At 43.6% G+C, this 12,283-nt stretch overlaps 1 protein-coding gene across 2 annotated transcripts in view; it reads right to left on the bottom strand.

Annotated features, from left to right (window-relative positions):
- Positions 1 to 403: 403 nt before the first annotated feature.
- LOC110488879 (protein transport protein Sec24B) overlaps positions 404 to 12,283 on the bottom strand; it is a 32,899-nt gene continuing 21,019 nt past the window's right edge. For both annotated transcript variants that reach the window (XM_021561316.2, XM_021561317.2), the window contains 10 exons: positions 9,923 to 10,046; positions 9,626 to 9,784; positions 7,345 to 7,518; positions 6,998 to 7,108; positions 6,548 to 6,723; positions 3,987 to 4,124; positions 2,758 to 2,862; positions 2,375 to 2,467; positions 1,793 to 1,896; positions 404 to 1,311 (listed from right to left, as the gene is read on the bottom strand). In XM_021561316.2, the coding sequence (XP_021416991.2) occupies positions 1,197 to 1,311; positions 1,793 to 1,896; positions 2,375 to 2,467; positions 2,758 to 2,862; positions 3,987 to 4,124; positions 6,548 to 6,723; positions 6,998 to 7,108; positions 7,345 to 7,518; positions 9,626 to 9,784; positions 9,923 to 10,046 (1,299 nt within the window). In that variant the 3' untranslated portion in view covers positions 404 to 1,196. The remainder of the gene's footprint in view (positions 1,312 to 1,792; positions 1,897 to 2,374; positions 2,468 to 2,757; positions 2,863 to 3,986; positions 4,125 to 6,547; positions 6,724 to 6,997; positions 7,109 to 7,344; positions 7,519 to 9,625; positions 9,785 to 9,922; positions 10,047 to 12,283) is intronic.

Raw genomic sequence — 12,283 nt, 5'->3', positions numbered from 1 at the left:
ATCACTTGACCATAGTCGTGTCCCCTCAACCAAAGCAAAACCGTTTTGGTCACATGATACAACTATTAATATTCTCCACACACACCATGAATTAAATATATTTTAGCAGATGAACATCCTTTAGTCCAACGTTTCCCCAAACTCGGTCCCGGGGACCCCAATTGGTGCACGTTTTGGTTTTTGCCCTAAAACTACAGCGGATTCAAATGATCAAAACTTGATGTTTAGTTGATTATATGAATCGGCTGTGTAGTGCTAGGGGAAAAAAAACTAAACATGCACCCCCTGGGGTACCTAGGACCGAGTTTGAGAAATCCTGTAGTGCAATACTAGAACAGACAACATCTGCAAAACATGTAAATAGCCTACTGTTATAAGAGGGAAAAATAATCATCAAGCCAAATACTGTTTCATTTTATTTAATAAGCTCGTCATAAATTATCACACATAAAATATTATTTTCAATCGTTACAAAGTGGACAGCAACTTCTGGTAGCGGCTCAAAAAACAAGAAGGGGGAAGTTCAGGGGTTTCAGTTTAATCTAGACAACACAGAGTTTGAACAGCAGGAGGAGGGGGCAGGATCTTCAAACACTTGACTAGCATCCTGTTAAGCAGAGGGTAGCCAATCACCCGACTAGCAGCAGCAAACACAATGGTGAAAGATGCGGCTCCAAACCACCAGAGGGGATGCTGTACTCGTATGTCAATGTGTTTGAAAATAAGAGAAAATGGAACAAGGATGGGGAGGATGTATGATAAACTATGATACCAAAACGTGCGGGGGAGTGTCGGAGAAGAGTCAACTTAATCAGATGAAGTAGCAGCCTCTCCTTTGCTTTCTCTTGGGGAGAGATGCCACGTGGAGCTACGAAAGCGGCTGAGAGACGATAGGGGGAAGGGTTCAAGCCATCGAGCTGGTTTAAGCAGCAGCCTGTTCAGAGTGCACAACTTGCTCTGTGAGTCGAAAAAGCCAATTCCTTCACTTCAACTCCGGAAGTCATCTTCACTTTGGTCATTCCACCAGCCTCCCCCTCCCACAGTTATGGGCCGCGGTTGACCAGAGAGCAATGGGTTCGGTGGGGTTGGGGTGGTGGCGTTGTCCATCGGTGATCCTACTACCTCACTACCGTCAGTCTGAGGGAGCTTTCAGTTTGTCATGTGCCACATTCAAGGGACCTTCTGCTCAATGTGTCCTACTTGGACATCTGTTGCTGAATGTGGAGCAGGAACTCGTAGTAGGAGAGGGCCGACTCCGACCGGTCCTCTACCAAGTGCTGGAAAAAGCTGGTCTTCGCTGTAGCATCGTCCCTATAGGGAGAAGTAATGAAATGGATGAGCATGTGAAATAGGAATGAGAGCATAGTCTGAATAAACGTACAGTCTATTGAAATTCCGTTGATGCTCTAAAAGCTTCTTTGAATTTGTAAGACTTTCTTTCGGGAATAAAACAATTCTCAAAAACGTCCTCTTCGAGTTCATAAGACTTCCTTTTGGTGTGAAGAAATGTCCTATGGTCCTTAGACATTGGTAGGAAACAGATTCTCACAGCAGCCTGTCATAGTGCAACACACCGGCATGACGTTAGAATGAACTAAAACAAAGCTCACTATAGGGGGCCTCCATCCTAGCCGTCCATCAATGACCCTCGCAGTGGCTGCACGTTCACATTGAACATACAGTACCTTTTTTACCACATGAAAAAAACTGATGGTTTGCTACATGACATGGACCAAGGCACTTCATTTGCAATGGACGCACCAACTAATCAGACCAGGGGCACTTGACTTACTTCACAACGTGAAGAGTTGAGCTGAAGGGTCTCGAGTCCTGTAGCCAGGCGAGGAGTGCGCGCAGTCGTTCAGACAGAGGGGTTTCCAGCTCAGGAATTTGGGTCTGGTATTCATAAAAGAGAAGCAGGGGGAAAAAAGAGCCACACCATTGTTTTTACTACAGCTGCACCCTCAAGAAAGACTGTGTGCGTACAGACTCCAGAGACCTAGTGGTTGGTTTCAATGCTAGATCTTCACATCTCATGTGTGTGTGTGTGTGTGTGTGTGTGTGTGTGTGTGTGTGTGTGTGTGTGGTTTAGTGAAATAGGTACGTGTGGTTTGGAAAGTGAGGTTCGTACGTGGTCGGTTGTTGCAACACCCCCGTTGTGTGGTATGACACATTATTTGAGGTAGCCACGGCCATTCATCAAAAAGTAGAACCAAACATAAACAAATGATTGAAAAGTTAATGACTCCCTAGCTGAACTAACTGAGTACAGTACTCACTCGTTGTGAAGCACAAGCTGGAGATAAAACACTTTAGTTACACACAGCAGTAGATATGTCACATTGTGTCTAATGAAGGTCTGTGCCTCACTAACCATGCTAGGGGGTATAGAAGCATGGTTTGGGCATCCCAACACGTCCCGAATGAACACATCATTACAGCATTTCCCAATCCACAAGTAAAAGACCTGGAGAAGAGAACAAAGGCAGCCAATGTAATGCACATCAGAACAGGATCTTTCATCACAAATACAAGATTCTTTCCTCCTGTCCCTTCTCTGACGTAATCACTGATCTATACGTGACTGGATACGTGAAAGTGGAGTTACAACCAGTACTGCCTTCACCTATCCGAACCTCGTCAGATCTGTTATCATGGAAGAACGGATGGAGGAGTGCATTGCTAAAGTCTTCAAACAGAGACAGGTACGTTTTACAGGGACTTTGGTCATATGAGTGAGAGCACAGCAGGACTCACGCTGCCACAGTCCATGAGGAACGCTCCTTCTCTGGTCAGCTTCTCAGCCGTGAGGTGCAGCAGATGAGGCTGGGGCACTATGCAGTCGTTCAGGTGGAGAGCCCCCTGTGGACAGAAAGGGTAATGCAGTATCCGTAATTAGTATACTCGTCACCATCCCGGGTAAACAAAACCAATGTTACCAGCTGTGAACCAGTCTAAGGCTGCAAATACATAACAAATCAGTATCAGTCCACCATTATAGAATCACTGTGTCTAAGAACTGAACCAAGAACTGTTTTCACTCATTTGCTATATGCAGGATGGGAAATGAACACCTGCCACCCGCAGGTCGATTTTGGCATTGGCAGGTAAGAATGACTATTTCACCAGCAACGTTGGCCACAGAACATTTGAGAAAAGTATGCTTTCAATCCAAAACTCAAATGTAGAAGTTGGTCGAATTGACCCGAAAGGCTACTGAAGTGTGACTTTGTCCTTGTGCTTCTTGGCTAGTTACATAGTTTTGTTCAGACGCTAGATTGCTTTTCAATATTAGTTTGAGTTTGCTGCAACTGTCTGCTGCTAGCGGAGAGCAGAGACTCTCCTCTCTGACAGACATGGAGTGTCCCCTTATCATGTTAACGGCCCGCCCCTTAGAGGGAGCTGAAAAAAAGTGTATCTAATGACTCAAATATTTGCGGGTACATAGTGCTTGTTTGAGCATGAAGCGCTCCCCAAAAAAACTTTAAATTAATGAACTTAGGTGTTTTAATGATAAGAAATGACTATCAAAAAGGGAACCAGAAGTTTGGTTGCTCGTAAAAACTGTAAATTTAGATAGGCAAGTGTGATTGGTCCGCACCCCAAAAGATGTCACATAAGGCTTACTTCAAATGTTTTCTTCATTATTTTCACTGCAGCAGGTATAGTGTTTCGCAAGGCACTGTATATATTTTGATTTGTTGGAACACATTTTTGGTTACTACATGATTCCATATGTGTTATTTCATAGTTTTGATGTCTTCACTATTATTCTACAATGTAGACAATAGTAAAAACAAAGAAAAACCCTTGTATGAGTAAGTATTTTGGCTGGTAAAAAAAAAATCTGAGTGGCTGGTATGTTTTACCTCATCTAAAGGTGAACCAAAAAGTTATTTCCCACCTGTGTAGATCATAACACTAGGGGTCAGTGGAGAGCTGATTTTGGATCAGTTATTAAAAGCAGTGTCGGTGTGATCTCTCACCTGGTCTGACATGGTGTCCAGGCGGTAGAGGTCGGGGTGGACCGCACGCATGATCTGTTGCAGCGGCTGGCTCTTGAACTCACACATGGCGAAGACACGCTCGTCAAGCTTTGTGCTGGTCCCCATGCGCAGTGCTTTCTGTTCGGTGGAGAGGAAGAGGAAATAGGAGAAGAGGGAACACAGACTCATGAGAAGGGGTGGCATTGACAGCTTCCTTCTAACTGACTGAGATAAACAGTACATACAAATGAAAATAGGCCCACTTGTAAAAAAAATATATACAAAGTTATACAAAATAAAGTAATATTCCAACATGGCTCTACTCTAGGACCTAGGTAATTCACAGTGATTTGAAAGGCTAATATGTGGCCTACTGAAATAGATCAACTCAGCCACAAATTCGCATTCAAATATTTGCCTCTAAAAACAACATTTGAATAATATTCAAATCTATTTTGCATACATTTACATAATAAAGTCAACTGGACTGTTTTCCATGGAAAATTTGTGACAGCCTTACCCTAAAATGTATTAAATAGTTCCCCCCCCCCTCATCAATTTAAACACAATAATGAGAAAGCAAAAAACAGGTTTAGAAATTTTTGCAAATGTATTACAAATAAAAAAACGGAAATATTAAAATCATAATAAGTATTCAGACCCTTTACTCAGTACTTTGTTGAAGCCCCTTTGGCAGCGATTACAGCCTCAAGTCTTCTTGGGTATGACGCAACAAGCTTGGAGCACCTGTATTTGGGGCGTTTTACCTATTCTTATCTGCAGAGCCTCTCAAGCTGTCAGGTTGGATGGGGAGCGTCGCTGCACAGCTATTTTCATGTCTCTCCAGAGGATGTTCGATCAGGTTCAAGTCCGGGCTCTGGTTGGGCCACTCAAGGACATTCAGAGACTTGTCCCGAAGCCACTCCTGCGTTGTCTTGGCTGTGTGCTTAGGATCATTGTCCTGTTAGAAGATGAACCTTCGTCCCAGTCTGAGGTCCTGAGCACTCTGGAGCAGGTATTCATCAAGGATCTCTCTGTACTTTGCTCCGTTCATCTTTCCCTCGATCCTGACTAGTCCTCCCGTCCCTGCCATTGAAAATAATCTCCACAGCATGCCGCTGCCAGCACCATGCTTCACCGTAGGGAAGGTGCCAGGTTTCCTCCAGAAGTGATGCTTGGCATTCAGGCCTAAGAGTTCAATCCTGGTGTCATCAGACCAGAGAATCTTGTTTCTCATGATCTGAGAGTCTTTAGGTGCCTTTTGGCAAACTCCAAGAGGGCCGTCATGTGCCTTCTACTGAGGAGTGGCTTCTGTCTGCCCACTTTATCATAAAGGCCGGATTGGGGGAGTGCTGCAAAGATGGTTGTCTTTCTGGAAAGTTCTCCCATCTCCAGAGGAATCGGATTGTTGGTCACCTCCCTGACCAAGACCCTTCTCCCCGATCGCTCAGTTTGGCCAGCTATAAGGAAGAGAGTCTTGGTTGTTCCAAACTTCTTTCATTTAAGAATGATGGAGGCCTCTGTGTTCTTGGGGACCTTCAACGCTGCAGACATGTTTGGGTACCATTCCCCAGAAGGTACCATTCCCTCGACACCATTCTGTCTCTGAGCTCTACGGACAATTCCTTCGACCTCATGGCTTAGTTTTTGCAATGACATGCACTGTCAATTGTTGGACTTTATATAGACAGGTGTGTGCCTTTCCAAATCATGTCCAATCAATTGAATTTACCACAGACTGACTCTAATCAAGTTGTAGAAATATCAAGGATAATCAAAGGAAACAGGATGCACCTGAGCACAATGTCTCATAGCAAAGGGTCTGAATACTTATGTACATAAGGTATGTTTCTTATTTTTTATAAATTTGCCAAAATTTCTCCAAACCTGTTTTTTGCTTTGTCAATATGGGATATTTTGTGTAGACTGATAAGGGGATTATTATTTTTTAAATCCATTTTAGAATAAGTCTGACGTAACAAAATGTGGAAAAAGGGAAGGGGTCTGAATACTTTCCGAATGCACTGTAAATATAGGCTAAAACGCTGGTCATGTTTGACAAATACAATGTAGGATAATTAACATTAATGGCTCAAGGCTTGACTGTCGACACGGTTCGTTCAGATCAAAATCACCCACCTTGCAATCTGAGCAGAGGCAGTCCGCAATTTAAAAAAATATTTAACCATAAACTTGTTTAAAATGTAATAACTTGTTTTTTTTTATAACTTATTTATTGAATAAATTATTTTAGGGTGTGATCAAATAATGGGCTGGTGCCACCAACTGAAAAAGTCAGTGGAGCCCTGTTATGTGAATAAACAATAGTTTACCAACATGTTAAGCTAAACATTCAGATCTGTTGCATCAGCCTCATTGGTTAAATAATTTTTGGGGGTTTGTATGAATTTTGGATCTATCATCCAGACTATTTTTTTATTGTCCCCGGGACGACCTTAGATGTATGTGTGTGTTGGGGCATATGTACACATACCCGAGATGTTTTTATGTGTACAGTCCTGTCTGCAGACTGTGTTTGTGTGTGTAGCGCACAGACTGACCTGTTTGAGTAGTGCCAGCACGTAGAGGGGGAAGAGACACAGGGCTGCAGGGGCGATAAGACCAGACTGCTGGATATTAGATACAGTGTTCTTGTATGCACTCAGAGAGTCCACCACCGCATTCATCAGGGCATCCCGGGCATCCGACAGGCTTGACGATATCGACCGGTCAATGGCTGTTCATAGAAATTGAAAAATCAGGTCCCATGAACAAATACAGAGTGTGTGTGAGAGAGTGAGTGAGTGAGTGAGAGAGTGAGAGAGTGAGTGAGAGAGAGTGAGAGAGTGTGTGAGAGTGAGAGAGTGTGTGAGAGTGAGAGAGTGTGTGAGTGAGTGTGTGAGAGTGAGAGAGTGTGTGATTTTATATATATATATATATATATATATATATATATATATATATATATATATATATATATATATATATATATAACACACACACACACTCACCCATGTTGGCTAGGAGGCAGGTGATGGCCTGAACGTCAGCCCCAGCATATACATCACTAAGCTGGCTCACAACTGGCAGACACAGAGTATGGACCCTGATCCGCCTCTTCCCTAAGAGGACGTAGAGAGGGTCACAGAAAGAATTAGAGCAGGGCGTAGACTCATTAGTCTTTGTTAGATGATACTAAAATAACTGTCTAGAAAAAAATCATTAATTTTGGTAAAAGTAAAAAAGTGGAATGACTTCTCTACGAGCATTTCAAATATTTAACTAAAACTATTTCCACAATTAATTAAAATGTGAGAAGGTTGAAGAGATTAAACTGTGTGTGCGTGAATGTGTGTACCTTTGCTGGAGGTGTACAGCAGCGCAGACTGGAAGCAGGCCAGTGAGGTGTCGGCCAGGCTCTCCTCTATAGACATCTGCACGGCGAAGCCCGAGTCTGGGTTGATGTTGGCCAGGGACAGCAGGTCCGTCGAGCGCACAAAGAAGTTCCCGTGGAACGTGTGGATGGACAAGCCTGTCAACCAAGGAGAGAGGAGACTGACATACTTACTAATGATAACCACTAAATAGATATGGAAATGGTCAATAAATGTATTACCGTAATTTCCGGACTATAAGCCGCTACTTTTTTCCCACGCTTTGAACCTCGCGGTTTATACAATGACGCGGCTAATTTATGGATTTTTCCCAGTTTCACAAGATCCATGCCGCCAAAAAACTGAGCACCGTCACATAATGTGACGTAAATCGAGCACGCTCAAACTTCCCATCATTCTGATTACGGTAGTCATTTTGTCACCCTCATCATGGCAAAGACACAGAGAAATGCATATGATGCAGCTTTCAAGTTGAAGGCGTTCGATCTGGCTGTTGGAAAAGGAAATAGAGCTGCTGCATGGGAGCTTGGCCTTAATGAGTCGATGATAAGACGTTGGAAACAGCAGCGTGAGGAACTGACTCAGTGCAAAAAGACAACAAAAGCTTTCAGAGGGAAGAAAAGCAGAAGGCCCGAACTAGAAAATGAGCTTGAAGACTGGGTCAACACACAGAGAGCAGACGGCCGAGGTGTTTCAACTGTGCAGATCCGACTGAAAGCCAAAACAAATCGCCACCGCAATGAAGTTTGAGGATTTTAGAGGTGGACCATCGTGGTGTCTAAGATTTATGAGACGTAAAGGCCTGTCCATCAGGGTACGGACGAGTCTGTGTCAGCAGCTCCCTCCCGACTACGAGGAAAAAGTTTCAAACTTCTGCAAATTCACTGATGCAAAGATAGAGGAGCATTCCATCGGCCCGCACGACATCATAAATATGGATGAGGTTCCTCTGACGTTTGACCTGCCTCTCACTCGGACTGTCAACAGGAAAGGCGAATCATCCGTCACGCTGAAATCAACTGGGCATGAAAAAACGCACTTCACCTGTGTTCTGAGCTGCATGGCATCGGGAGAAAAGCTTCCACCGACGTTGACTTTTAAACGCATGACGATGCCAAAAGACAAATTCCCGAGAGGAATTGTTATGAAAGTCAACAAGAAAGGATGGATGACGGAAGGCCTAATATTAGCATGAACGGCATACGGAGTGTTACGGCAAGCGACCGTAGGATTCTTTCACAAGAACAAGGCATTGCTCGTGTTGGACAGCATGAGGGCCCACATAACAGATTCTGTGAAAGAAACCATCAAGAGGACAAACTCAATTCCAGCTGTGATTCCTGGGGGCACAACAAAGTATTTGCAGCCACTCGACATCAGTGTAAATCGTGCATTTAAGGTGGCGCTCCGTGTTCAGTGGGAGGCTTGGATGACAAGTGGGGAGAAATCCTTCACTAAAACGGGCCGCATGCAAAGAGCCACTTATGGTTAAGTCTGCCAGTGGGTCCTGACAACGTGGAGCATTGTCAAAAAATCCACTATCATCAACGGGTTTCCAAAGGCTGGACTGCTGCTTGTTGTTGAGGGCAGTTCAGCGGGGAATTTGCCTCCGGATGAAAGTGACGAGAGCGACAATGAAAACGATCCAACATCGAATGAAGCAATTCTGAGGCTATTCAACTCCGACACTGAAGGAGATGACTTCAGTGGTTTCAGTGCAAAGGAGGAGGAAGATAGTGACCAATGACTTTCTTGGTAGGCTACTGTTTAATTTTTGTTACAAGCCGTATTTCGTTAAAGCCTATTTATTTTTGTTACAAGCCGTGTTTCGTTAAAGCCTATTTATTTTTGTTACAAGCCGTGTTTCGTTAAAGCCTATTTATTTTTGTTACAAGCCGTATTTCGTTAAAGCCTATTTATTTTTGTTACAAGCCGTATTTCGTTTAAAGGCTGTGTAAAAGTTCATTTGTTTCAATGTACCGGTAGGCACCTGCGGCTTATAGACATGTGCGGCTTATTTATGTACAAAATACATATTTTTTAATAATTCAGTGGGTGCGGTTTATATTCAGGTGCACTTAATAGTCCAGAAATTACGGTACTGTTCATTTTGGCGAGTGACAACTTTCAGAAAGGAAATAAAACCGCTAAAAGACAAGACACACAACAACAAAAAAATTGAGAAGTAGTTTACGGTTGCAAAATCATAACAACTACATACTTGTCTACATCTTTGAGACCTACCTTTGGTGCAGCGTATCCTCATAACGGCCTCGAAGCCGATCTTCCTGGTGAGGTAGCGCTCCAGATCCTTCTGGAACTTGTCCAGCTGGGCCGGGTTGTGAACGTGGTGCAACGAGGGATAGTAGAAGATACTGCCCGCTGAGAACTTAGACATACAGGCTGGACCGAGGAGAGGGACAGAGGATGCTGTGGTCAGCCTGATGTTCAATGTTTACCCTAAAGACTGCTATATTCTATTTTATCATGACATTTTGTCTGGGGGTTTTTTAAGCTAAAGAATGGGCGGTCACGTCTTACCTAGTGAGGCCAGGTCAGAGTACTGGGAGCTGAGGAGGAACAGGTCCACTCCTATCTGTTGGCCAGAACAGTCCAGGGCCAGCTTCTTGTAGAAGTCTGTGGCTGGGCCCAGGTGTTGGACCCCCTGTCACAACATAACATGCACAATAGACTTCTTAGACAACTGGAACCTTACGTCACAGAACCATACTCAGGCATTTGGCTGTAACAGCAGAGGGCGCACCCCCCTATCCACATCGATGGGACAGCAGTGGAAAATGTAGAAAGCTTCAATTTCCTCGGCGTACACATCACAGACAAATTGAAATGGTCCACCCACACAGACAGTATGGTGAAGGCAATAGCGCCTCCTCAACCTCAGGAGGCTGAAGAAACTTGTCACCAAAAACCCTCAAACTTTTACAGATGCATAATTGAGAGCATCCTGTCGGGCTGAATCACCGCCTGGTAAGGCAACTGCACCTCCCTCAACTGCAAGTCTCTCCAGAGGCATCACCGGGGGCAACCTACCTGCCCTCCAGGACACCTACAGCACCCGATGTCACAGGAAGGCCAAAAAGATCAACAAGGACAACAACCACCTGAGCCACTGCCTGTTCACCCGCTATCATCCAGAAGGCGAGGTCAGTACAGGTGCATCAAAGCTGGGACAGAGAGACTGAAAAGCAGCTTCTCTCTCAAGGCCATCAGACTGTTAAACAGCCACCACTAACATAGAGAGGATGCAGCCTACATACAGACTTGATTCATTTGTCACTTTAATAAATGGAACACTAGTCACTTTAATAATGTTTACAAATCTTATATTACTCATCTTCAAATGTATATACTGTATTTTATACCATCTATTGCATCTTGCCTACGCCGCTCGGTCATCCATATATTTATATGTACATATTCCTATGCCATCCCTTTAGATTTGTGTGTATTATGTAGTTGTGGAATTGTTAGATTACTTGTTAGATATTGCTACACGGTCAGAACTAGAAGTACAAGCACTTCGCTACACTCGCATTAACATCTGCTAACCATGTGTATGTGACCAATAAAATTTAATATTTAATTTGATTTTGTGTGTGTACACTACCAGTCAAAAGTTTGGACACACCTACTGATTCAAGGGTTTTTCTTTATTTTGACTATTTTCTACATTGTAGAATAATAATGACGACAATGAATAACACATATGAAAAACTAATTAGTGCCACTAAGCCAAAACCAGATGGGATGGCGTATCGCTGCAGAATGCTGTGGTAGCCATGCTGGTTAAAGGTTTCTTGAATTCTAAATAAATCACGAAGTGTCACTAGCAAAGCACACCATCTCCTCCATGATTCACGGTGGGAACCACACATGCGGAGATCATCGTCTCACAAAGACACGGCGGTTGGAACCAAAAATCTCAAATTTGGACTCATCAGACCAAAGGACAGATTTCCACTAGTTTATTGTCCATTGCTCATGTTTCTTGGCCCAAGCAAGTCTCTTCCTCTTATTGGTGTTGTTTAGTAGTGGTTTCTTTGCAGCAATTCCTCTTTACAGTTGATGTTGAGATGTGTCTTACTTGAACTCAGTGAAGAATTGTTTTGGCTGCAATCTGAGGCTGATAACTCTAATGAATGTATCCTCTGAGGAAGAGGTCTTCCTTTCCTGTGGCAGTCCTCATGACAGCCAGTTTCATCCTAGCGCAAAATTCTCGGGATTGACTGACCTTCATATCTTCGTTGTTTCTAGTATTTGAGCGTCCTTCACATAATTTGGCCTTGGTCTTTTACCAAATAGGGCTAAGAGAAACGACAGTCCATCATTACTTTAAGACATGAAGGTCAGTCAATCCGGAAAATGTCAAGAAAACCATCAAGCGCTAATATGAAACTGGCTCATGAGGACCACCACAGGAAAGGAAATCACCACCGTCAGTGATTTATTTACAATTCAAGGCACACTTAACCAGCATGGCTACCACAGCATTCTGCAGCGATACACCATCCAATCTGGTTTGCACTTAGTGGAACTATCATTCGTTTTCCAACAGGACAATGACCCAACACACCTACAGGCTATGTAAAGGCTATTTGACCAAGAAGGAGAGTGATGAGTGCTGCATCAGATGACCCGGTATCCACAATCACCCGACCTCAACACCATTGAGATGGTCTGGGATGAGTTGGATCAGAGTGAAGGAAAAGCAGCCAACAAGTGCTCAGCATATGTGGGAACTACTTCAAGGCTGTTGGAAAAGCATTCCAGGTGAAGCTGGCTGAGAGAATGCCAAGCGTGGCTACTTTGAAGAATCTCAAATATATTTTGATTTGAATACTTTTTTGGTTACTACATGATTCCATACGTGTTATTTCATAG

This window comes from Oncorhynchus mykiss, chromosome 14 (genome assembly GCF_013265735.2).
Source record: "Oncorhynchus mykiss isolate Arlee chromosome 14, USDA_OmykA_1.1, whole genome shotgun sequence".
In the NCBI taxonomy this organism is placed as follows: Eukaryota; Metazoa; Chordata; class Actinopteri; order Salmoniformes; family Salmonidae; genus Oncorhynchus; species Oncorhynchus mykiss.
This window is presented reverse-complemented; position numbering and strand designations above follow the sequence as displayed.